The sequence below is a fragment of the Gambusia affinis genome, linkage group LG11, assembly GCF_019740435.1.
Source record: "Gambusia affinis linkage group LG11, SWU_Gaff_1.0, whole genome shotgun sequence".
NCBI lineage: Eukaryota > Metazoa > Chordata > Actinopteri > Cyprinodontiformes > Poeciliidae > Gambusia > Gambusia affinis.
The window spans coordinates 6,120,439-6,147,325 of record NC_057878.1 but is presented as its reverse complement, the minus strand read 5'-3'; the positions used below and the strand labels follow the sequence as shown (position 1 = coordinate 6,147,325).

The following is a 26,887-nucleotide window of genomic DNA, read 5'->3' as shown; positions in this document are numbered from 1 at the left end:
TTTTAGTGTCTTCAGATAATATTTACTTAGTGCTGCACAATTTATCATGAATATGTTGTCTTCACAAAATGACGTAGAATTGAGTTGACACAAATTAAAGATGTACCGAACAGTCCTAATGTCTTTGTCTGAAGTTAAACCTGTTAGCTGTATATTAATGACCACCATGTTTGATAAAAAACCGTGTTAGCGCTCATTAGTTATAGCTGGCGGTACCAGGTTGGAGCTTCTTTTACCTTCTGAACTGGTCCATATAGAGTCCAAAAGGTCTTGGAAAGATTCCTTAGACATTTTGGTCCATATTTACAAGACGACATCATGACAACACCACTGTTTTGTAAGCTGCAGGAATCAGTCAACTTCCTTCAGAAGTTGTACTTTTTAGACCTTGGTTGTAGCAGAACATTTATTGTTGCCTTGCCACACCATCTCAAATCAATCTGCCTATTCTCTCACTCGCATTTTTGTCCTCACAAATATTTTTCTTTTTGTTCACAGTCAGTAGATTATCATGCTCTTAAATACTCAGACCAGCACCAGTCTGGCACCAATAACCATGACATGGTTAAAGTGGCTAAAAGCCCTTTTCCCATCAGCACCTACTCACCGTTGCTTGACTCTACGAACGTTTTGTGGTACCAGCCACATTTATAGAACCTTCTTTAGCCTCTTCTCCATTGTCAAGCCTCACTCTAGTCAGTTACTGTCTGGTTTGGTTCTAGCCAAGCTGGATGTGTCTCCGTTGGCAGGGTGTTGATCACTAAAATGTGGGAACCTGGGCAGGCCGAGAGCATACAGGAGCTGCGGTCGACGCTGCACAGATGTCATTTTGCACGTGTGCCCAGTTTCTCAGAAATCTCTTGGTATATTTGTTCATTGTGGGTCGCCCCATCCACTTTACACTGTGCATGCTGTTGCACCAAAATTGATCAAAAGGTTTGACCATGGAGTTAGTGATTTTCAGTGGTTTCATCGCAGATTGAAAATAGTGGATGAGAAGTTTTGACTAAAGTAAATCCAAAAGGAAAGGAACCCAAACTCCTTCAGAGGTGCTAGTGGAAACGGGCTAATAAATTCCCACTCCTAGAGCCACCACCTTTGAGGCGCTTCTTAAGACCAGCCAGCAGTTGGGGCGTGCTCCGGTGGCGTAGAGGGTAGCGCGCCCCACGTTTGGAGGCCTTCAGTCCTCGATGCGGCCGTCGCGGGTTCGATTCCCGGACCCGACGACATTTGCCGCAGGTCTTCCTCCCTCTCCTTCCCCCTTTCCTGTCAGCCTACTGTTGTATAAGGGACACTAGAGCCCACAAAAAGACCCCCTGGTGGGGAAAGAAAAACAAAAAAGAAAGACTAGCCAGCAGCAATTAGCAAACACTTGGTGGAGCTGAGCATCAGCTGAGCTCATTATAGGAGCTACTTTTCAGTGAAACGCTGGTAAAGACGTTGTTAAAGGGTTAATAGAGGAGCCATGTTGTGACAACTTCATGAAGGTGGCATTTCAGAAAGAGCCGAAGCTTCTTAAAGAGACAAAGGCCCAATTTCAAGGCATTAAATTATAAAGTTGAATTTTTTATTTCGTTTTTACATCATATGTAGCATTTTTCTAACAACTGAAGATAACAGTTACTTGACTGTTAAAAATGCCATTATACATTAAAAGCTGCAGTACTGCAGCCCTGGTCGTTCCTGCTAGCAGAAAACTGTCAGTCTAAGATGAGATTTCTATCAGCTAAGTAGAAACTTTAGAGTTCATACATGCGGCATTTACATTCGCGTCATACATTTTATTTCCCGTACAGTGCAGGTAATAACACGTCAGCATTCTTTAGAGTTGCTTTAAAAAAAACAAAAAAACTTTAACCCCACAAATCAAAAACAAGGCGCCTCCACTTCCTAGATACGCCCCATTTGTCTCTATGGAGCAGGGGGTTTATTTAAAGAAAACTTTTGCACAACCTAAAAAGTTTCTACATGTTGGTGCTTCGCTTTGCAGCGATTTTTCGGTGTTTTGCAAACGTTGAGTGCCCTGCAGTACATGTTGGTGCAACACTCAGCAGCAGCAGCGGGAGGAGGAAACCAACCCAGATGAGAATTTCCAGCGGCTGATCGGGGTTTCCAGTCTGGGCGGAGCGACGCAGCGCAGGAAGTTCCTCTGCAGCCAGATGGAGTTTCTCTGTTATTCCGCCGGACAAACGCGCTCCCTGCCGAGGCTATAAAGACAGAGCGCTGCCCCGAGCTCAGCACACAGCCGGGGAGAGGATGGCCGTCCTGCTGGATCTGACCCGCGGCTGCTGCCGCTGCAGCCCCGGAGCCTCTCTGCTGCAGGAAGCGGACTCGCACGTCTTTCTGCTGTGCGGCGCGGAAGGTCACCGGCGTGACAACAGCCTCTCGGACCCGTCCCTGGGCTCCCACAGGAGCGTTCACGTCCTGGACTCCGGGTCCACCGCGGAGCGTCTGTACCGACTCAAGCGGACCCTGGATGATCTGGACCTGAGTGCAGTCAGGGTGCTGACCACGGCGCGGGGCAGGGAGGTGCTGGCTCGGTACCAGGAGATGCTCTTTACCGCTGTCTATACCTTCGATTACGACGTGACGCAGACGGACAAGGTGACCTGTTCGGACTGCTGTGGCTCCGCCCACACGGTCTCACCTGAGGGCGAAGCGGAGGAAGAAGTGTCGGCCTTTCTGCAGCAGCTGCCAGCTTTGAAGGGAGACGTCAGAACCCTGAGGTCCACTTTGATCCCAGGTGGGTTTCAGCAGTGGTATTTATTTATTTATTTTTAAAGTGGATTAAGATTGTTCTAATATCGTACAAAAACAAAATCGCCTAATTTGATTTATTTGATGAGCCTTTTCTCAACCAAAATAGCGTCAAAGATCATACAAATATTGTAACTTTACTCATTTTGAACCCTAATGATCAGGGCCTCATTTACAAGGATGTGGGCCCCTGGGCTGGAGCCACTTTTGGTGCCCTAAACACCAACGAAAATGAATGACATAATAAAAATTAGTTACTTAATTGGCAGGGGCCAATCAATGCATGGTGGGCTTAATACTCCCCTAACCAATAACTCAATGTTAATCGCAAAGAAAGTGATAACGTCATAATTTTTCCAATATTTGAATGTTGTTTATACGAATAAAAAAACTCAAAATATGAACACAACTCACTGACTCTAGGCCTATTACATCTATATAAAGTTTAATGGTTACAAAACATGGACTCGTTAAGAAAAAACATTTTTGGACGCCCCCCCCCAAAAATCAGAATATATATATAGATATAGATATATAAAATATCAGCACAGAATGTAAATAAATAATAAAAATATCTAATAAATGAATAAAAATGATCCAGATAAATACCAGATTGGTAGTTTTCGAAGGTTGACCATTATAAAAATGTATGTTTTTACAATAAACTCCACCTCAGTGTCCGATGCTGCCACCATGACAGAGCTTTTAAAAGAGCAGCACAACAAAACTTTGACTTTTTTCAGAAATTTACCGTGTTTGTCGATAAATAAAAAGTGAAATCAGCACAAACTAATACGGGGGGAAATGTTATTATCTACTGACGATGCATGATGGCTTGAAGGGTCAGAGGTTAACGCCAAAGTTTCAAATAGGAAAAGTTTTCAGAAAGGTGACTGGTGGAGGAGCAGGTTTCTCTCCAACTCCAAACTCCAGTGTCTGGCCTCGTATATGAAACTTACAGTATTTACCACGTTGATTTTGGGTAACTTTTTTTTAGGCTTTAAAAAAATAAAGTCAGCATTTGAAAACTGCCTTTTGTATTTTCCAAGGTCGTCTCTGTCTTATGTTTAAACTACTTGGATCTGAAACCCTTAAAAAGAGTAAAAACTGAAGAACCTCTCACTCCGTCCAGGGTCAACTTTGGAAAAGTTTTTTTTCCACTCTCCCAGTTTCATATGGTGATGCCGCATACGTTCTTCTGAGCTGCACGTGTCCTAAAAACGCTAATTTCACTTCTAGCAACATATATAATAGCCGATGATGACTAAAATTAAAACAACTGTCATTTTGTACAGATGGATGAAAACTTCAAAACTCATCTTAAAGTTCAGATTTGATTTCAACCTGTTTAAACGATTCAGTGGAAATGAGAAATGGCCCAGTGAACCTTTAGAAATGTCAGAAATGTGTGTTGGATTATAAGAAATAATAATAAAAAAAAGATCTAAAATAAGTTGTGAAGCTTTTGTTTGTTTTCAATGAAAGCAAAATGACGGAAATTGTTTTTTGGTACATTTTACCTAAAAGGTTTATTAGTTTATTATTCCGATATTATGATGTAAGTCTCAAGGAGTTTGAGGCACTTGTAGCAAAATTTAGAGATGTATATGTCTTGATATTGGTAAAAAAACAAAACAAAAAAAAAACAAAACGGTACCATCAGGTCAGAACAAACCCCTCCCCCAAAAAAATCCAAAAAAGGATTATTTTTTGAGTTTGGGGTGCTTTTTTTTTGTATTCAAATGAAATGTACTAACTAAGTCTACACGCTGTCAGACGTCTGTAGTGTAAGAGGCAAAGTTCCAGAGCCTATCTGTCAGTAAAGCTGGACACCGTCCGTCTCCTCTGTCTCTCTTAGACTGCTTCGGTCACGGCTTCAGCACCCGTTCAGGCGGCGTCTCCTACATCCCCACTCTGTCCTCCTTGAATCTGTTCAGCAGCAGCAGGAGGAGGGACCCGCGGGCCGTGGTGGAAGAAAACAGGCGCCGCCTGGCCGTTCACGCCGGCTTCCATCCCATCCCGCTGCGTCTGGTCAAGGTACGTTGTTGCAAAACAAAATAAAAGGCCTCTACGGTGCACGTGATCCACCTGTTAATCATAAACCCCGTCTGCGGCGTAATGTCCCATCACAAATGTCCGGTTCAAACCTGCGTCCTGCAGGTGAACCACGCCAGCGACGTGTGGGTTTTGGGGAAACCCGAGCCGGAGAGCTACGACTCCATGGTGACCGATCAGACGGGGGTGGTTCTGGCGGGTCAGGGGGCCGACTGCCTGCCCATCCTGTTCGCCGATCCCGTGAAGAAGGTCATCGGGGCCGCGCATGCAGGTGAATAATACTCTGACGCTCCAGATTAGTCGTAGCAGAGTTAGAAATGCACAATATATCTGCGGTACTGCTCATGTAGTTTGGCCATCTGATGTTGATGCAGTGTAGAATAACCGAGGTAAAGAAGCAATGTGGGTCGTTTTTTCATGAGGTGGAAAAGGGAAACATCTGTAATGTTGGTAAATATTGGTTTTGAGTCAGATGTGCAATATGAAAGTGGAAGTATTATGTGTTTTCCATCCACACAGTGTCATTTTATAACAATCACATAACAATGTTACCATCAGTTGTTATAAAAAGGCTATAAACATATCAAATGTGACTTGAAAAACTTTGGAATTTAAGACCTTGAAATTGGGCCTCTGTCCCTTTAAGAAGCTCCTAGTTTTTCTGAAGCTCCGCCTTTAGAAAGTTAACCCAACATGGCTCCCCTATTAACCCTTTAACAATGTTTTTATCAGTAACAAGTAGCTTCTATAATGATCTCAGATGATGCTACAGTTCCACCAGGAAGTTTGCTAATTGTTGCTGGCTAGTCTGAAGGAGCTGAATGAAAGGGGAGAGGGGGGACTGCACTGTGAGGCAGAAGCTCATAAACTGCAGTTTAGAGGAGGAGCTGGGGCTAGAAGGCGGGGCCAGGTCCACCGAGGCGTTTCACACAACTGAATGGTTGCCATGGGCGATTAAAAGATTTCTTAAACACGCTTGAAAGAATCAAGGCAACACTCCAGGTAAGTTTTTGAGGGGAATAACATTATAACATGAAATAAAGCTAGAAAAATTCAGTTTTACGTAACACTGCCTCTTTGGTATCAGACATTGATATCACTGTACAAAATCCTTTTTTTTCCCTCACCATTAAGAAACTTGCTGTTCCAACTACTTCCTGTCGTCGTCGTTTTGTTCTTAGTTTGTGCCAGTGGCAACATCCTGTCGTTGATCAATACAAAAAAGAGAGAGGATTTTCATTACAGTTTTGCGAAGTGAACCAATTTTCATACAGCAAAAACGTCACCTCACCCAAGCACAAACACTTTATATCAAAAAGCAAGTTTTTTCAAAATTGCTATGCTTCCATTTATTTTTGAAATGTCAAACTGCACAACTATATGGCCAATGGAAACGCAGCTACGTTTTAATACTTCACATCCAGACATCACCTTCTGACGAATTCTTCTCTTTTTCCCAGCTTGCTTCATTCTCTACTCCAGTCCGTTCTAACCTCTAATTGTTAACCTGTTTTGCGAGTATCACTTAAAACTTTACCCTCAATTCCCAGGTTGGAAAGGGACCTTGATGGGCGTGGCCACGGCAACCGTGGACGCCATGGTGACGAATTTTGGTTGTCGGTACGCCGACATCGTGGTGGCGGTGGGGCCGTCCGTGGGGGTGTGCTGCTTCACACTGGACAGAGAGCAGGCAGCAGACTTCATTTCCATCCATCCAGACTGCGTCCCTGATCCAGAGTCGGCCAAGCCGCACGTGGACATCCTCCTCGCCAACAGGTACGAATCTACAAAAAAATAAAAGAATATGACACAGTGTAAGCAGGTATTCTTAAATGAAAAACAGATAAAACTCTTAAAAGACAAATGGAGTGTGTTTGGTCCGTTAGTCGCTGACCGTCACCGCTCCTCCGCCCCCAGAGTTCTCCTCCAGCAGCGCGGCGTCCTTCCAGAACACATCCACGACAACACGGAGACCACCCGGCCCCCCGTGACACCCTGCACCTCCTGCAATCCCGACGACTTCTTCTCCCACGTCAGAGACGGAGTCAACTTCGGCACCCAAGTGGGTTTCCTGTGGATCAAGGAAAGCGGAGAACAGGCCAGCGCTCCGGAGAGCCAGACGGCTCGACAGGGCGGACCTTAAGACGTGGAGATAAACCAAAACTCGACGGCCGAGAACTTCTTTTAGTCAAAACCGACGGGTCGGATTCCAGTTGCCGGCAAAGCAAATCTGAAGTGATTCTTTGGGAAACTGTGAAGAAGAACTACTAATCTAGTAGAATACGTACTAAAGAACTTCTTCAAAGGACGAAAACAGCTGGAATAAACTACCAGAGTTGTGATTGGTCCTTTTAATCTACAGCTTGTGGCTGAGCTGGGGTCACATTTCAAACGCCAGCTGTAGATAAATCAGTGAAACATGGCTGTAGATTTCTGTAGCTACTAATGAAAGCAAAACAACACAAATTGCCCAAGTCAAGACAAAATACTCAAAACTGCAGCAGATACTAGAACAGAGAGAAAGTAACATTTTCCAAGCCTTTCTGTTCAGTGGTCATTTTATTACAGCATATAAAACATTCAGTTTCTATGCACCACAAAATCTGGAATAAACTTCCAGAAAACTGCCAAGGTGCAGAAACATTGGCTTCCTTTGATTCACTGTAAGTGGAACATTGATCAATATATCTGCGTGATGATTTTGAGAATGCCTTTTGACAAGATGTGTCGTTTGTTTCTCCTTCCTTAGATGGTTTCTGTATTATGTTTGTGTGACGTAAAGCACTTTGAACAGCTCTCCGCTGTGGAAATAAACTTGACTTGAAGACTAAATGGTTATGAAGTTATGAGCAAGGTTACTCACCAATTTCATTTCATTTAAATAAGACAAAACCCGTTGTTCTGGGGTAGTGAAAGCATTTATTTGAAGGTGAAAAGCCTTTATTTGTAATAAAGGCAGCCCTTTTTTAAAAAAAAAAAAAAGGAAATAAAAGTTTTTTCACTGTTCCACTGCTTTTCACCTCAGTACTAAAATAAAAACACAAAGGCCATGTTTCCATGACATTTTCTAACAACAAAATAATTTTTCTTTTCCAACTCAGTCCAACATCAGTAAATACAGAAGAATGAATTCAAATACATGAAGAAAAATGGGCTGAGGTCAGAGGTCAGATCATCTGAACAATGCTGACAGTGATGAGACCAACATCTACTCTGCTTTATGCTTGTAAAGGCAAAGTTTCCTTCTGGTGGAAATGTTGCTGCCAGAACGTTGGTCAGAACACAACAACAGACAAGTTATGAGAAAACACGTCAATAAATAAAAGAGCTGAACCCGAGTATCCTTCAGTTACTCTGTTGCAGTTTATCAGAAAAGTCCTCATTACTTCTTCTGGTTTAGTGCAAGCTTCAGAAAACAAAGTTCATTCTTTAAGTACTTTATGGAGATGAAGGTTAATATGAGTTAGCAAGCTACGCTGGAGAACCAGAATGGAATTTTCTCCAAAAACAATAGAGACCATGTAAGGGTAATTTGTCAAGTCATTTTGATTTTATTAATAGTTATTTTTGCTCTGTTTGGTTATTCAGACCTTTATCCTTCATTTTTATAAATTAGATAACTAGAGACAAAATAGGGCTGTTTAGTTTGTTCCCTCAAAGTAACCAATAGATCAGGAGTTGTGTAAATGTCAGCATCTTACAGCACTTTCTGCTGAAGGGAAAGACTTGTCCAAAGTTGCCAAGACAACAGACCCCAGTGGGAACCAAAACATTCATGAAAATCTTGAATGGTTTGATTTGAGAGACCATCAACTTTCTGACTTGTTTGGAAAAAAAAAAAGTTCTATTACATATACGGCTCTTTTCCAATAGTAACGCAGCTCAACACGGTTTGACTGGTTTTCCATTAAATGAGGAAGTACTCTAGTGAGTGGAGTTGTCATAACTGTGTAGTCCCACAGTCTGAAAAGTAGTGTGACACGGCACACAAAAAAAATAAAAAACAAAAATAATGGAGGACGTTGAACATTGTGCCGAGTTTGCCATCGTCACAGATACACTCAGTCACTGTTGTGAGTCTTTAAAAATGGCGGTTCGGATTATCGTAAAGCGAGCTAGCTGGCTCAGTTGCTAGAACGTGCGCACCATATTCAGAGCAGAAGAGGCTGGAGACGTCAACACGGTTGCCCTGAATTTGACTCCTGGTGTCAGGTCTTTGCTGTACAACTTCCACTTCTCTCTTCTTTTTGCTGTACAACTTCCACTTCTCTCTTCTACCTGTGTGTTTTTTTTTGTCTACTGACTGTTCAATAAAGCTCACTAGTATTCTTTATTAAAAAAGGGGGGGTAGTCCTTCTTTTATCGCAACCTCTGACCACTGCTCCACCTAGCCAATTAGTGACCGAAAATCTTTTTTTTTTCCTTTAGGTTTTTTTTTTTTTTTTTCCCCAGCTACCAGAGTAGAAGCGGTCAAAAAGAAGTGAGGAAAGACATGCGGTAAAGATACCGGAAGTCAAACTCCAGTCCACCGCGTCCAGGTCTGTAGCCTCTGTATAAGAGTCGCGTGCTCTAAAGCCCCTATTAACACTTTTCTGACATCATTTTTTCAGCCCAACTTGGCACACTAAGACAATTTTCTATGTTCTAGAAAAGTGTCTGGTCCCACGTAGGCGGATATCCCTTAGAACCACATAGAGCCAAGTCAAGCTGCTGCGAGCAGGTATGAGTGGAAAAATGGCCAACAACAGTAACCCCACCTGACAACAAACCACAGGATAACTAAAAAAAAATGGTCTAACAGTCACAGAGAAGGTTTGAACAGTTTACCATACAAACATTGAATCTCTGTTTTTGACACTACTGACGGCAATAAAAAGCACAGTCAACGCCAACCCTTTCTTCTTTAGTCTACAAAATGAAATAAAAACACTTTATATGCATTTCTCAGTCTCCCGTTACAAAAAACACAGAGAGACATTTAGCTGAAAGGTCATTTGTTCTGCAGTGAGATGAACACTTCACATGATAGGGAAGTTTGGCCGTAGCTTCCTCCGTTTTGTGAACTTCAGCCGCTGAAGCGAGGACCAGTTCAGACAAAGTGGTCTTTATCTCACTGGGCTGCATTTTAAAAACAATCATGTACAAAACTGCAAAACATCATTTGCAATAGATATGCCCAACATTACAATTCAGCTGATGAAAACAGTCCTTCAGTTTCTTTTAACATCCATGTTAAAATAAGAAGCACCGCTGCGTTCCTGCCGCTGTTGTCCGTCAGTGGATCTGACATCTGCCTGGTCCTTCTGTAGGATGTTTAACCCAGAGTAGAGGCAGATATAGGAAAACATTGGAGGGTCTAAATTCCTCCCTAGAAAATAAGAATACTGATCAAGAGTTTAAGAGTACAGTTTTACCACAAGATACCTATAGGTATCATCAACCGTCGTTTATTCTGCAAAGAGGAGTAGCTTTCCTTGTAGCTTACAGCAAAACGACATGGAGCAACCAAACTTTCACAACTGATGGGAAAACAAAAAGTGGATTTAGAGATGCCTAGAAATGTCAGGAAACCGTTCAAACCGATGGCTACACTGTGGCAACTTCAATCGGACGTTTTCATGGCACTAGAACGTCCCAAGTATCAAAGGTCTGGCACAGGTTTGTGTTCAATTCCACACGTCCAAGAAGGAACTCTGCTGCCTGTTTTTTCTTCTTCTTTTTTTCCTCAAAAGTCAGAATTCACAGGTTGGATTTAAGAATAACCACCTAAAGTCAGAATTTCACAAATATGGCTTCCTCTCATATAAAACAGCGTTGCTAAACGGTTTTTCTTGCGACATCTGGTGGTTTATATGGCAAACCTGTAGCACACGTACCAGTACATGTGCAAATCACCATTGCCCAGGCATTGCCAAGGTTTTCGAAACTTTCAAGCGTACCGCTCTTCCTATTTAAATAGCTTTTGAAGGGAGGTCAGAGAAAGTGCTACAGTGATTGTAGTTTTTAAATCAGCCGATTGGACTACAAAAAAAAAGATTTTCTGAGGCGAGTAAAACCAAGACACCGTTAACTTGAGTGTGACGAGATCCAGGTTCTGACTTTGTATGCAAAAGCAGCGTATGATTAATCAGCTCAGCAGGAATTCAGCGTGCTTCAGAAAAAGAAATGAGCTCTCAACACGCTGCGGTACCTTCATGTGAACAGCTTATCCCAACATTAATGAAACATGAGGTCTGCTCACAACAAGAGAGGTAATTCATTTAAACGCCAGGTACTCCACCTCACACACATATACTTTAAAATGTTTCTGTACGACAGACTGCCTCACATTCTAAAGCTTTAACCTGTTCCCCACAGCTGCCAGCAGGGGTCACCAAACAGCACAGATTCCAGTCTTGCCTCAGGAGTGTGTTCTAGTGTAAAAATTCCCCAAAAATAAAACAAACAAACAAACAAAGCTTCCTAGTGTTCCTCTTTGTTCCCATCTGAGATGAATGAACAAAAATAAAACAAAATGTTGAAAAGGAGATTTGAAATCCAGCTGTAGTGTTGATATCTTCGATTCTACTTCTAGTGCGACGTGAAAGGAGGAAAATAAATATGAAACCTGAGCATTGAGAAGTTGAAAAACAATTTACAATGGGTTCAAGTTAGAGAGATTCCATCCATCGTGTTCCTCCTTCACTGGGAGAAAGCCGAACACCCCGCTGTGTTTAACTGAAGAGCGGCGCTCAGGAGGAGTGCGACAGATGTCACGGTCGGACGTTGTCCCATCAGACCGTTCTCGAAACCACACAGTAGACAAAAATAAATAAATTAAAAAGAATTGTACAAACGCACACGGGGTCAATGCGACCTCGCCAGACCGCGCACACGGTAAAAAACTTGCAGGGTCCAAATGACCCCGTCTCATAAGACCGTGGGAGAAAATAAAATTAGATTTCATTTTAATCAAATGAGTATTCTGTTCCCTGTAATATAAGAGTTATGAAAACATGTTTACATGCACTGCAAAAGACACGAGTGAACTATGTCCCCCTAATGGTGACTTCCTTTTGTACTTACAAGTCAAACTAATTCATATTCTGAGTCAGGAAAAATAACTGGAACACCTCTTGTAGATAGAAATCTGACTTGAAACATCAGAGTTACCTGGGCTACTCAGTTTGAATTCAAAATGCTGATAGCCACAGGAGGATAAACCATTTGTTACTGTGCCTGTCTGTTGGTACTCCATTAAATACCAGGTACTACTGTTCTTTATTTATTTGTGCCACGTCTCCTACAGTATCTAAAAGCAAAAAAACCCAAAATGAAGCACCTTGTGCTGCTAAACAAGGCTAGCATGCTAACTAGCCACAACAACAATAAAATCAAAGTGGCTTTCCGAATTGCAGCTGAAAAGATCTCAACTGTGACATCATTCATAAATCCAAGATTTGGTAATGACTTGCCTGAAACATGAAGGGCAACACAACAAATCTGGCAACTATATGAGCAATCTTAAATTCTTAGGCCAGTTTGGTACCATTAGTACACCCTGACCGGCAAATCTGCATTGATCGATCAGTGGGTTACAGATTGCAGTGTGGGCGATATTCTGAATGTTTTGTTTGTGTATGTTCACAAAAGTGTTATTCAGATGAATTTCACTCATGTTTGTGACTGAATAGCAACATCTCAAGTGACTGTTTGCACTTAATTAATTGAGCTCTAATAATTAACTGAGCTCTGATGATGCAGGATGAATTTTAATGTGCGATATGAACGCTTATGTCGAAAGCAATTAACTTTTCTCCGAAAAGGGGAGGACCCTTTTGACAAGTGAATTCAAGAACAGAATGAAATGGAAAATCAAAAGCTAACCTTTGCTTTACTAACTTGATAATAGAAATATGTCTGTGTTTTTCCGCGCAATTAAAATGGTCAATTTGAAATAATTCTATATATTTACATCAATATAAACGCACCACAGCCTTGAAAAGAGAGAAGAACTGGTTCATAACATGCGCATTCCCTTTAATACAAACAGTTTACCTGCAAGTAACCACAGAAGCTGCCACTTTTAAATAACCGTACCTCCCATAGCCAGTGATAACCTTTCGAAACAAGTAGATGTGTCTGCAGTGTTTACGTTCTGATTACAGTGACCATGGTTCTCGATTACACACAAAAAAGAGTGCAACCTGGTTTTTGAAGTGCATGTAAACACATCCTTTTGTGGCAGACGGTTTTGAGAGACGCAGACAGAATTTCTCTCATTGGAAAAACCCAAAAAAAACAGGAATGGAAGAGCAAAGATCCTGAGAGGAAAAACGTTGAGTCGAAGGTGGAAACGATAAGATAGGAGTGGAGGGATGGATAGAGAGAGAGTCAGGGATGCAAAAAGGTTGTTTTTTTCCCAGCTTCAGGTCAGAGGAAAGAAAATCCAATACAGAAGAAAAACAAGGTGTGTCATCAAGTCCTCTGAGGGCTACAGTACAGTAGAGTTTTAGCTACCTTATTGTGAGCATGTGTGCGAGTGTGTGTGTCATCAGCTCCAGTGACAGATCAGCAGTCCAGCCACTAAAGGGAGCAGGTTGAGCAGAAGGAGCCAGAGAGTGATTGCCAGACCTGTAGAACTGGAGCAGGGATCTGAAAGCAAACAAACACAGATAATTAATGTTGTGTTCTTAATAGGGATGCAAACAATTAATTGAATTACGTTTAAATGTCGATTAAGTCCTAATGTCTGTTTAGGACTTATTTTAGTGTTGTAGTTTGGCATCTGTCCAGAAGAGGGCGCCACTGGTCATCCTTAAGCAGACACAGGAATTAAAGATGGCGGCGCCATATCAGAACGGGAAAGACAAACGGTCCGAACAGAGTCCGGTGTGGGATGAAAAATGCACTGTATGCGGCTCATTCAGCCGAGCTGCAACGTCAACTTCTCATTCAGAAATTATTTTTGTTCTACGAAGGTCAGGATGTGGCGACAGAAACGCATAGGGGAAATTGTAACATGTAAAAAAAAAAAAAGACAATAAAAACACGGTTGATTTTGAAGGCTGTCCTGAGTAAATGTACTTTATGTAGCGAAGTTTTAACTTTCCTTCAAGAGGAACCAGTCTGTGTGAACATGTATATGTTCATGCCATGGGGAGATGAGTGTTAAACATATTTTCAAAAAATACTGTATATATCCCAAAGGGAAATTAAATAATTACAATTAATATAATTATTTTTTTTCTTATTTTATCTTTCTATTTACCCAAGACGTTCCTGTTTTATAAATGCGTCTAAGTTTAGCATTGTGAGAATCAGTTTAATGTTTATTCTGTCAGTATTTAATACAGCTGACACAAAATAATAATTGTATTATTTTATTTTTTAAAATTTAGCATATTAAAAATGGAGTCCATCCTCTTCTGGGAAGACCGTCGGCCCTTTTGATGCAAGTGAGAACTTAGGTTTATTTTTTAATTAATCCTCAGCCGATCGATGCAGTCGGTTACCTGTAGATTAAGTCATTAATTGATAACTTTTTGTATTAGTAACTAAATCCCCGAGTGAAACTGACCGATGGGGTTGCTCCTGGAGGCGTTGATGGGCAGGAGCTGGTGGGGCAGGGGGCAGTCGTCACAGAAGTCGGTGCAGGCGGGGCAGAGCAGGACCCCGTTGTAAACCCAGTCGTTGACCCGGACGCTGACGCTCAGCTGCTGACCTTTCCTCACGCACAGGAAGGAGCGGTCCTGAACGTACACCGTCAGGCCCTGAGACGAGCACGAAACCTGCAGGCGGGGAAGCAACAGCGGTCAGCTGCTGCGTTGAACAGTTACAGCAGCTTTGTGTGAACTCGGACACAAAGAATGTTACAATTCTTTGGTTCAAGGATGTTACAAATTTGGCCCTCCAGTCTAGTGGATACTTTTGTCGTTTCTTTTTAGCAGGAGATCTCCAACCACAAATTTTTACTCTTCTTTAAAGAGTAAAAATTTGTTAGACACAAAGCGTTTTCCTCTAATAGTTGTGTTTGTAATTTTATATTCATAATAAGTAGAGCTGTCAACATCTAGCAACTTTTTACCAAAAAAATAAGACTTTTATTAATACAAAAAAAAAAAAACTTGCCACTTTGTTTCATTAAAATGTTGCTTATTTTTGCTGAGCAGATAAAAAAAAAATCAAAAAAACAATTATTTTGTTTTTCAAGTTGGGAAAAACAAAGCCCCTCCAGAGTATTTTCACCGTTGGGATTCTGGCCCAGGTGGTAAAAAGTTTGGACACCCCGGCTTTACGACCCTAAACACAACACAGTCACATGTCATGAGTGCATAAGTACCATAATAAAAACTAAAACCTTTTTGGATTATTTTAATTGGAAGTAGGTCACAACTTTGAGAAAGCCTTGCACTTCACTGAATTAGTATCCTAATTTAGCTGAAGCACTGGCGCCAACCTGTGGCAGCAACAGGACATTATCAGCACCTGGAATCAAAAAAGAAAAATATAATTTGAACAACTTCTGTTTGCAGTTTAGAGTTAAAAAGATCCAACCTCTTCCTCTTGATCTTATTACTTAACCTAAAGCCGTTATGCATTCTTCACACCTCAGAAAAACGATGCGTTTTTCTTAACTAGTAGCATATTCTAAGTCACAACTTCAAACTTTTTAAGCGACATCACAGATAAATATAGATGTATATATTTTTCTTTTAAAGCAGGACATGAGAGACATCTCAGCACACCTTGTAGCATCCGGAGCCCCAGTCTGGATACGTCATCTTCCTGGTGCACTGCTCCATGACGAAGGCCGACTTCTGGTACAGACACACAGAGTCCAGGCCGTACTGCTCCGCTCCATAATTCCTCCATGAGTCTAAACACACACACACACACATAGATGGTAAATTACTTTAACTCAGACATGAGCTGATGTTCAGAGCACTAGATTCTAGTCATCATCATCTGTCTTTGCGATGAGAGTCGTACCTGGCTGGTTCTCCGACACTCTGCAATACGAGTTTCGTTGATATTCTCCGCTGAGGTGCCAGCTGAACTCCTGGCTGAAGGGGCAGAAATCGGCGATCTCCACAGCGCCCCCGAAGGACGACAGCTGATCTGCAGCAACGTCCGGGATCCGATCGAAATACTGGCCAAACAACGAGGCACGTGGGAATGTCTTTTCTCAGTAATTTATTGTTTGGGAATATCAAAACTTTTTCGGAAAATGTTTTTTTTTGGGGGGGGGAATGTGGAACTTTTTTTGGAATGTCTACCAACTTATTTTTTTCAGGGAATGTATTTTTTGGGGATGGAGAGGTCTTTTTTTCAGGTTGGTAATATATATTTGGTTATTTGTATTTTCATTTATTTTAATGGAAAATGTCTATATTACATTTTTGGTGGTGAGAGCATTTTTATTTCCTTTTTGGGAGGGATGTCTTTTTTTTTTTATTATGTTGGGTATATTTTGGGGGGGTAATGTTTCTTTTTGGGGTGGAATGGGGGGTGTTTCTTTTAGAGTTTGGGTTGAAAAAGTAGTGGTCAGAGGCTAAAATAAGTATTTCATTTAATCATTTTATGTCACTCAATGAGCTGTCCGAGATAGGTTTTCATTTATTGGCTAATTCTATTGACAAAATATCCAATCTGTACATTTTCCAAAAAGTCTATAGCCAGTAATTTAGAAAATTTGTACAGTGACGATCCAGAAAGTCAAGTTTAGATTCATACCAAGAAATGGTAGCTGGGGAAAAGTTTTTGACTCACTTGGTATTCTAGGGGCAACTGCTGGGGGTATTTCTGTAAGTTGCAGACAGCCACTGCCAGCTGGTCCTGTCTGCAGGTCAGCTGCAGAGGAGAGGCCCTCACCGTGTCACAGAACGGAGTCACAGAGTGCCGCCTGCAAACAACAATGAAGGAAATATCAGAAAATATCAAAAAGACAAAAGTAAACAGGCAGTAATATGTGTTTTTTAGCCACGTGGTGTCATTTTATAGCACAATCAAGTAGGTGTATATAAAATATGACTTGAAAGAAATTTTAATGTCTTGAAATTGGGCCTCCGTTTCTAAAGACTCCTGCTCTTTCTGAAACACCGCTCTCAGAAAGTCATCACAACATAGCTCCTCTATTAACCCTTTAGCAACATTTTTACCGGCATTTGACTCAGAAGTAGCTCCTATAATGAGCTCAGCAGATCCACGGTTCCACCAGGTGTTTGCTAATTGCTGCTGACTAGTCTGAAGGAGCTGAGTGGGGGAGTCACAGAGGAGAAATGTGAAATCTTGGAATCTGGAGCTCCAAGGAGGAGCTTCGTCCTTGTACTTCCATCTAGGCATTTTTCACAGCTGGATGGTTGCCATGGAGATTAAAGGACTTCTTAAACATGCATAAAAGAATCGAGGCAAAACTCCAAGTATGTTTTTGATGAGGGAATAACATTCCAACATCGTGTAAAGCTCAAAAAAGTCAATTTCGCATAATACTGTCCCTTTAAGTATCAAAAGGTTACAGAACAAACTCAAATTAAACTGGTATTTTTTATGACAGACTGCTTAGTAGGAAAAATATGGCCATCAAACTATTAAATAAAAATAACCCTGAGAGTTGGCACTAAAAATAACAAAAGCTGATATCTGGAATTCTTCTTCTTCTTATTATTTTAAACAGCACCTCTGTCTCTGTCTGTCCATCCAGAACTTGCAGCTCTTCATGACGAAGTCGCAGCCGAGGCCGCGGCCCCAGTCCAGCCTCTGGGCCAGGCTGTAGTTGGCTCGGTACCAGCCGCTGTCTTCCATGATAGCCAGCGTGAGGCGGGAAAACACCCGGTTCTGGGTGTGGGAGCCCGTCATGGCCTCGTTCTGGAGAGAGTCGTACGGAATCATGAGGAGGAAAGAACAAGTTGTTTGTTTGTCTGGCGTTTTGTAAAACGTAGCGGGTGGGGCAGAAGGTACGGACCTCCAGCAGCCGCTTCTCCCAGTGGTTGAGCTCGGTTCCCGTCCCGCCCTGGTTCTCCAGCTCCATCCCCTCCAGGATGGGGCAGCTGAAGTGCCTCCTGGCCTCCTCCTGCAGCAGCGACACAGACAACTCGGTGACTCCGTCACCTCTGCTAAACCAACATCCAGACCCAACTGAAGTATCACTGAACACATCCAAGTCTCACTGGGTTCTGTCGAGTTAGCAGAGTTCAGTTAAAACGCTGTTAAGAAAATGGACAGAAAAGAACAAAAATGGACACAAAGCAATTTTAGACACACTGGGCATAAAGACCAACCAAAATGAGGCTACAGTGTCGCTTTTAAGATCAGTCAAACCTGTTGTCTCCCATTTTGTCACCTCAGAGGCTTCAGTGCATTTAATTGGGATTTTATGTCATTACCAAATTAAAGCTAGCTAAAAGATAATTATATTAGTAAACGAGTATTTCTCAATTATTTGTAGCATTAATCGGACAAAAGTAAATAAATATGGCAAATTCAGCATATTTTTCATTTTCTCACTTAAGCTTATTTTAAAAAATATCAAAACTACATAAAACATAAAAAAAATTTCATCTTAATTACACAGTTTGGGATTAATTACTGCTCTGGCTGTGTTGTCTTTTCAGCAAATTGACATTTTTTAGCGTGTATACTCAAATTGACAATTAGTCAATTATTTGACGGTTATTTGAATAATCTATTCATCAGGTTGCTCTGGGAGGCAGAAGCCCAGGAGTTTGGAAAATGCAACTCAGAGGAGGAGCTTCGTCCTCAAAGGCGGAGCTAAGTCTACCCAGGCGTTTCACACAGCTGAATGAATGGTTGCCATGGAGATTAAAGAATTTCTCAAACATTCATGAAAGAATCAAGGCAACACTCCAAGTATGTTTTTGAAGAGGGAATAACATTACAACATGACGGATAGCTCAAAAATGTCAATTTTACATAATAAAAGAGAAAATTTTAGAGCCCGCCCCCATGAAAGTCAATCATTAATCACTGACTTTATAAATCCTACAGTGAATCTGTGAAGCATAGAAACTGCTCTTTACCACGACCCGAGGAGTGACCAGGACGTGAACGTGGTGCCGCACCATCTCTCCTCCTCTGATGTCCCACAGTCGGCTGACCCTCCTGATCACCGCCTCGCTCCACTGGTACAGGCCCAGGCTGAGCAACAGGTCAAAGGTTAAGAGGTTAGAGGAGGGGAGTCTGACTGAAAACAGTGTCACAACACAAATGAAGCTGACTGGATGAAAACACAGCCGGTGTCGGGCGGATAAGAAAATGAAATCAGTGGAGCGGAGCGAGATTGGCAGTCTGTTTACCTCTCGTTGAACGCGGGAAGGCCGCTGGCGAAGCGTGGAGTCAGAGGTTTGCCCTCGTCGTCGTGGTAGAAGGCGAACAGACCGGCCGAAAACCCCTGGTGAACAGACACAAAAATCTCAGTCTCTGAAGTAGGAAGTAGGGCAGAGAGATGTTAAAGTAGGGAATACCGTTGATTTTCATGGATGGAAACCTTTTACCTTAGCAACAGCAAAGCTAACGTAACAAGAATGACTTGAAGTGTTTTGTATGACTATTACTCAGAAAAAAAAACAAAAATGTATTCCAATCAAGAAAAAAACTAACTAAGCTTAATAAATAGGCCTGTTGCAATAAGCAATAGATCAATTAATGACATGATAAATTAAAAGAAGCTGAAAAATTTCCATTTGCCCGATTTAGTGTTTTTCTCTCTCTCTTTATACTCTGAACTGGATGACTAAAGTCTTCAGTCGGCTGCTTTGGATCTCAACTAAACCTTTATTGAAGGGCAATTTTGTTTACAGAAACTTCATATTTCATTTTATCTGTTGTTTTGTTTATTTGAATATTTCAAATGTCTTCCAGTTCCAGTGTTAAAATGTTCATTAGAATTTAACGTTTCTTGATCTTTGAAAATGTGTTTTGGCATTATGATGCCATCATCGTTAATGGTCTCAAAACAACAATATTATCGTTTATCGCGATAACTTCTGGGAGAATTTATCGTCCAGCAGAACGTGTTATTGTGACGGGTCTGGTGATGTGTGTGTCAGAGATGAGTGAAACTGTTCTTACCAGAGCGTGGATGATCTCGTGTTTGACAGTGGATAGCATTCCTTCAAACTCCTGAGGCTGAGAGGAGATCATGGCTGGACACAGGTTGGCATAACCTGCAATGGGCCTGAAAAAACACACACACAGAGTTAAAAGGTACAGATTTGTCTTTATTTCTGGACTTTATTAAGGTTAAAGAATAATTAAGCTGACCGGTCCAGCTCTGCTTCCAGCTGGCAGTAGGCAGCGTAGGCCACTATGTTCTCCTGTCCGCACCGCTCAGTGGTGATCCCGCTGACGTACAGCACAAAGTCTGAGCCCTCCACCCCGGGGCCGTCCGGGGGCCCCGCTGGGCCACAGGACTTCCCAGACTCACTGCAAACCTTACATTGCTGAAAAACAAACAGAAATGTCCAAAACCCTCTTTGATGCCTTCACCCTCCACTTTCCAGGGCCGTCCATAAACCAGACAAAGTTTGGTGGCCGATGCCCAGTTCCTGGTGTCCATGGAGAAAATCTCAACAGATCAAGATATAATACTACTAAAGCAGGATAAAAACTGCTTTAGTAGTTTTTATCCTACTAAAGCAGTTAGTAGGATAAATTCACAATTATTTTCTAGTCTTAAGTGCAACACCTACAACAATGTGTTGGGGCCAGATTGAGATTTTTTTTTATTATGAGAATGAAATTGTGATATTAGGACAAAAAAGTCACAATGTTAGCAAAATAAAGACAAAAAAACAAACAAAAGAAAGTCATAAAATTACTTAAAGTGTTGTTTTATATAAAAAAAACCTTTTATGGTTATTTTGTAGCAATAAGGAAGTTATATTGCTTTGTCTCATTGTCATGTTATTACGACTTTCTTCTCACATTACTACATCATAATGTTGTACAACTGTTTCTCGCAATATTATGACTTTTTTCCTGTGTTATTTTGATTTTATTGGTGTAAAATAAATTTTTTTTCCCAGTCTAGCTCTAGTACTTCGTCATATAGTCTAGGTCTAGTACTTCGTCATATAGGAGTGGGTGAGGCAAGGAAGAAAGAAGAGACTAGAAGTGACGAGTTATGACTAGCAAATGAATAGAAACAGGATTCTTTGCAGGCTCTTAGGTATTTTCAGACTATGACTGGTTAGCCCCTGGTATTTTCTTAATGATAGCTTCTCTTTTAACTGGACCCACTAAACCTGTACATTTATGCAGAACAGACTCAGAATTCACTTCATTCCAATAAGAAGCATCAACACCAAACGGGAGCTTTAAAACTCCGTTCTCTGCCACTTTCCAGCACTCCTTACCTTTAAATTAGCATTAAATTTATCTTAAAGAAGGACTTATACGTTGCGCAGCTGCTTCCGACCTGGAGGTGGTGCTGTGGTACGACGACGGGACCGCACCGGGTGACGTCTGCGCAGGCGTCCTGGCAGTATCGATGAGGGTCACCTCTCTTCCTCAAGTACTGGTTGGTTGCACATTGCCTGAAAAGAGACAAAGATATTAAACATTGCACGGGTTTATCTGGTTTCTGACGTCTTTCCAGATTTGACAACTATAACCGTAAAGGAAGACGCTTGTTTCCACCAATTAAAAAAAAAACAAAAAAGAACAAGCAAACATAGTTACTAAATCAGCCAACTGTTGCCGGATTCTAAACCCGGTGATGGGAATGGTGAGGTACCTGCTGAGCAGCACGGGTCCTACCCTGCGCCTCAAGCTGAACGCCTTCTGAAGGTAGTCGATGGCCTGAGGAAACAGCTTGTCCTGAAGAGAGACGGACAGAGAGAGCTGGAAACCGCAGCCAATCTTTAAAAAGCCCAACCTGCCAATTCCGATCCTGGTCTATACCTTTATTTTTTGTTTCAAAAGTTGACAAATATGGAGGAAGAATTCAGTAAAGGTCTAAAAGTCAGTGGTTGATTTTCAGACCTTTAAAGAGGTAGATGAGATCGGTTTCACATGGAAGTGTTGGACAATCGCCAAACACCCAAAATTAAGAAAAGCGGCGCCGCTTTATCGTTGCACCCTTACCTGAAAGTCACCAGGTCATTTATTTTAGTGATGTACCGATTTAAAGCCATGCACATATTTACACACAATCCACAGTGAACATGTACAGCAATTAGCTTGTGTAGCAATTCACTTCAAAATGTTTCAAAGGTATCTATTATGTTTCCTTGAACATGTTGAGATAGGTCTGTGTCTATACAAAACATATTCATCACAATTATTAAAATCATTCTTAGGAAGTGATGTTTCAGTTTGCTCAGTTCTGCCTATTTTGAGCGCCTATCAAAATGACCCGTTTTAGGTCTCTGTCATTTTAAATACAAATAAGCCGCTGCTGGCCACGCCCCAGTTAACGTTCACACTCGTATTTGAAAATGGTTGCAAACAGACCCCCAATTATACAACAGTACATCTTTGAAGGGCAAAAGTAGAGCCTCCTGCACAACCAACAAGAATGCAGCAACTGGCTTCTGGATGGTAAGTCTACAACAACAGCGGCTGTTGTACAGAGCAGACAGCTGACCAAATGTGCTGGAGCTCAGCTTGGGTTGCTAGGTAACCAGCTGGGTTGCTACGTTAGGGGCAGTGCCTGCCGATTTGCGACTTGACAATAGGAAAGATTTTGAAAAGGATCATTTACAGACACAAAAAATATCTTATTCCCAAAAGCCATCTAACAGCACATGAGCTGTTTTTAGAAGCAGTGGAAACTCAAATAGAAGTACAAATATGTGCGAAATATAAATTTAGCATAATAGGTCCCCTTTAATAAGCATTATTTTGTTGATATAATTAAGTCTAAGGCAGTAGTATTATATTCTCACAGCAGCATACTGAATAGTTGCAATTGTCTGAAATTTGTAGAGGCCTCAGGCTGAGCCCTGGTCACATTATCACTGCGTCACAAGAGGCAACAATGCAGCTGTTTGTTAGAACGATCACACTGATGGTTTATCTCCTCATCTACCAAGAGCCATTTTTATCTTTGCAGCCATTTTTTTTTTAAACAGGATGTGGTGAGGCATCCTCTCACCTTCACCAGTCTCCGTTTGTCAGCAGGAAGTCTGTGAAGACAAAGAGTGAGCACGTTAACCACCGACAGGAAAATTTGATCATTTTCTCAGTAAAACCAGGAAGATAGAGCACATAACACCAGTTTTAAAGTCTCTCCACTGGCTCCCTGTAGCTCAAAGAATAGACTTTAAAATACTGTTAGTTTATAAATCACTGAATCACTGAACCACAAAACATTAAAGATCTGCTGCTGTTGTATCAACCTTCCAGAACTCTCAGGTCTTCTGGTTCTGGTTCTGGTTCTGTTCTGCGTCCCCAGAACCAGAACCAAACAAGGAGACGCAGCATTCAGCATCTATGCACCACAAATCTGGAACAAACTTCCAGAAAACTGTAAAACAGCTGAAACACTGACTTTCTTTAAATGTTGACTAAAAACCCACCTGGTTAGAATTGGATTTGAAACGTAATCAATGATGGATTTAACATGACTTAATGTCATGTTTTTATTGTTGATTCTATGTTGCATGACTTTGGGTTTTTGTGTTTGTTATGATGTAAAGAACTTTGAAAAGCCTTGTTGCTGAACAAATAATATAAAATAAAATAATATAAAACAAATAAAATTTGACTGATTGATTGAGGGTCATAGCACTGTCAATCACCCCTTGCTCTTTGCTATGACGCAGCTAGCATAGCCTATTGTGAATTCTCAGCCTAGTCAGCATAGCCACAGACGACAAACGGTAAGATAAACGGTTTTCCTGCAACAGCAAGTTGTTTCTCTGCCAATAGCACATTTAACAGCGAGTACATAAGATTGATGGACAGCGCTAAGACCCACCTCCTAGCTCTGACTGGTTGTTTTTGGTTGGGAACTGAGAATTTCTACAGATGGAAAGAGTAGCTCAGGGAGATCCATCTTTTCACAGATTATTTGTCTCATAAAATGGCACAACATGGTGACAGTTTAAGCAGTTATGTGAAGATGTATGTATATATATATATATATATATATATATATATTTAAATACCTGTTACAAACTGCAGCTTTAAAGCAGTGTGAATAGTTTTGCAGAGCATTGTACAACACTGCAACTCATCTCACTATGAACTTACTGGTCAACGCTGCTGTCGTAGACAATCTTTATCTTTAGCTGCAGGTCGTCAGGAGAACTTCTCTTCGCTAAGCGCTCAGGCTTCAAGTACACTTGATGGACAACCTAAAAGAAGTAAACAGGAACTTTAATGTGATGCAATTGTTTTTTTCTTTTTCATGATGTGTTTGAAGGGGCGTGGAAATCAGTGTGTTAGCTACCCCACAGCCCTTCTTTCACATTTGTTTAATATTTGTTTTACATTTGAGTTTTCTACCCTATGTCAAGCTACCCAACATGGTGCTCTTATTTTTGCAATCACTATTTGTAAATAATATTTAGAAAATCTTAGCATAGATCAGAGGTCTGACCTTCCACAAAGGCTCTAAATAACTTTGGCTGAAATGATAAACTAATACTTTTACATGTATGTGTATTTCGGGTGGGCAGTTTGGTGATAAACTTTTAGGAAGACACTTGGAAGTCCTTGAAATAATTAGAAAAGTGACAATAAAAAAGTCTAACTAGTTTTAAATCTTTTAGGTAACAGAATGGCACTGCGGTCTGAGCTCCACAAACATAAAATTAATCATTTAATTATGTTTTATAATTTATTGATACTCACAAAATCAACAGTAGAAAAAAATAGCAAACAATTCTGACAACGCAAAATGTCAAACTGTACAATAAATACATATTTCTAATACATAATTTCAGGTTTTAACTGGTTTCCAGTCTTGCGTGGATTTGCATTAATTTTGTAAAACAAAGTACCAGTAATATTCTGATCATGTTTTTCTTGTCATTATGTTTGTGAATCGTTTTTTTCACAAATAAAATTTCTTCTCATTGAAATGTAGCCAAGTTCTTTTTATAAAGTGGTTCATTGTTTCTTTATTTCAAATGCTAAAATTGGTTGTTTAAAAACGACAAATACTTGTTAAAAACTAAAATTTGTCCTCTTTTTATAGGACATGCAACACATTATGTTCAACACATTGCTGGACTTGGGATAAAAACGGCTCTTTGGGTTGTAAAGTGGCAGATGTCTGGTTTACGATGACATTTTTATTGAGCTTTTATTCTGAAAATGCCCACCCGGACGTACTATTTTTGCTGTTGCTAGGAGAAGTGAGGCTTAAATTGAACAGTTAGAGCTAATAAACTGATTGTAAATTTCTGAATAATCGCTATAATTGGGTAAATACACATAAATTATGCTACAAATTAAGCCGGATGAACATACTAGCTTCTGGTTAGCCTCTTAGTTTATCAACCAACTGTTAAATTCCAAATTACAGTGAACAGAAACAAAACTTTACAACCGTGAGTGTGGAGTAGGGTTCTCAGACAACATATTTGTTAATACAATTTGGGTTTAAACATCCTCTAATAGAACTTATAGTTAATAAAATCAACGTTAATTAGCTCAAGAAGCTAGCTGGCTAACAGCTAAGCGCTACAAACTGTTCAGTGAACGTTGCAGATAGAAGCCGAGGCTCACCTCACGGCCGGAAGGGACTATGTGTGTGCAGGTTCTGTGACAGCTCGCTTGCCCCGCTAGGAGCGAGAGGACGAGGACAAGACCGAGGAAAAACCGGGACACGGACGGCTTGCCACCCCCTCTCAACCAGCGCTCCATCCTCTGACGAGCCCGAGAAGCGGTACTGAGCAGCACGGAGCAAACACAACCGCAGCCGGTCTCCGTCCGGTCCCCTGGGCGCGCGTTTTATTCATCGCTCGCGAGGTGAATCTGAACACGATACCATCCTGTAAAAAGGGTCGATGATTCGGTTCTACTTTTTTGAGCAGACTGTACCTGCCGGCCGGTTAAAGGCTTTAATGACAGCAGCTGCGGGTTCTGGTTTGTTGCTCCGGAGTCAGCTGAGAGGAGGATGACCCGGCGCTCCGAAGACCGTGTATGAACAGGATGCACCACTCCATTTAAAAAGACATTCACAGAACAAGGGAGCGGTACAAGCCTACAAAGATCGTTTCTAGCTATAACGAGTTACTAGAGCTGTTTAGATGTGTATTATAGCTTTTTTTCCTTCAACATATAAGTTTTCTCTGTCATTAATTTTAAATTATGTTTAAAAATGGTTTTGAAGTGTCTTATTTTCTACATCACAAAATGTGGTACTTTCACAGAATTTTTGCGCTCTGCTTACAAGTAACAGAAATTGCTTTTGAATAGCAATCCACTCTACACGAATGGGTTATATCTCATTACTTGCATTTCGGTTGGATAACATGGAATTTTCATTGAGCCTTTTAAGGTCCCTGGTTCTGTTGCTGCTGCCCGAACAGATGACGGCAGAAGAGATGGAGCTGTCAACCACAGTGACGCTCTCAACAACTTCACCCTTACTTCACCCTGCTGATTATCCATTAGTGAGGTGTTCCTCGTTAAAGGATAATTAATCGATGATCATCCTGCTACAGGTGTTCTAAATCATTGACATGCACACTCCACACACCGGCAGGTGGCAGTAAATGCACCTTAAGTTTGTTTGCCAAGACGGAATGAGCACTTTAAGTATTTTTTTCTTTCTTTCCTTCTTTTAGCTAGAGATAAAACTGCATGTAAATTTTTGGTATGTCTCTACTAGCTTTGCTGACTGATTTTTATTATTGTTATTTATTTATTGTATATATTTTTATTATTATTTATTATTATTTTTACCCATTCCTCCTTGCAGAATAGCAGAACGACAGTGAGCAAATAGTTGATTTTCTTCAAGCCCAGACACATTCTGAATGGGATTTATATCTGGACTTTTACTGGTCCACTTTTACACCTGTATATGCTTTAATTTAAAAACTCGCTGTGGCTCCGACAACATGTTTACGGTTGTCCTTCTGAAAAGTGACCCCTGCGCTGCGGTCCCAGTTCCCCC

General features: G+C 41.1%; 3 protein-coding genes across 6 annotated transcripts in view; 1 reads left to right on the top strand and 2 right to left on the bottom strand.

Annotated features, from left to right (window-relative positions):
* Positions 1-5,962, bottom strand: part of enox1 (ecto-NOX disulfide-thiol exchanger 1) — a 101,618-nt gene extending 95,656 nt beyond the window's left edge. Inside the window, exon 1 of the mRNA XM_044131771.1 lies at positions 5,940-5,962. The gene's annotated coding sequence lies outside the window, so the exon portion shown is untranslated. The remainder of the gene's footprint in view (positions 1-5,939) is intronic.
* On the top strand, positions 1,679-8,822 carry lacc1 (laccase (multicopper oxidoreductase) domain containing 1). Its single transcript, XM_044131774.1, has 5 exons — positions 1,679-2,743; positions 4,616-4,794; positions 4,918-5,083; positions 6,363-6,588; positions 6,730-8,822. The coding sequence occupies exons 1-5, from the start codon at positions 2,257-2,259 to the stop codon at positions 6,953-6,955; spliced, it is 1,284 nt and encodes a 427-aa protein (XP_043987709.1). The 5' UTR covers positions 1,679-2,256; the 3' UTR covers positions 6,956-8,822.
* Positions 6,758-26,358, bottom strand: lmln (leishmanolysin-like (metallopeptidase M8 family)). 4 transcript variants are annotated; one of them, XM_044131764.1, is made up of 17 exons: positions 25,492-25,921; positions 24,010-24,113; positions 22,910-22,940; positions 21,548-21,630; positions 21,230-21,347; positions 20,074-20,252; positions 19,882-19,987; positions 19,107-19,201; positions 18,831-18,948; positions 17,756-17,863; positions 17,471-17,658; positions 16,564-16,696; positions 15,784-15,943; positions 15,540-15,670; positions 14,372-14,582; positions 13,312-13,446; positions 6,758-6,883 (listed from the first exon to the last, which is right to left on the bottom strand). In XM_044131764.1, the coding sequence occupies exons 1-16, from the start codon at positions 25,627-25,629 to the stop codon at positions 13,346-13,348; spliced, it is 2,004 nt and encodes a 667-aa protein (XP_043987699.1). In that variant the 5' UTR covers positions 25,630-25,921; the 3' UTR covers positions 6,758-6,883; positions 13,312-13,345. The 4 variants fall into 4 exon arrangements, with proteins under 4 accessions (XP_043987699.1, XP_043987702.1, XP_043987700.1 ...); XM_044131767.1 differs by lacking the exon at positions 6,758-6,883 and adding an exon at positions 9,260-11,595; XM_044131765.1 differs by lacking the exon at positions 6,758-6,883 and having other exon boundaries at positions 9,260-13,446; positions 25,492-25,740; positions 25,807-25,898.
* Between the last annotated feature and the right edge of the window lie 529 nt (positions 26,359-26,887).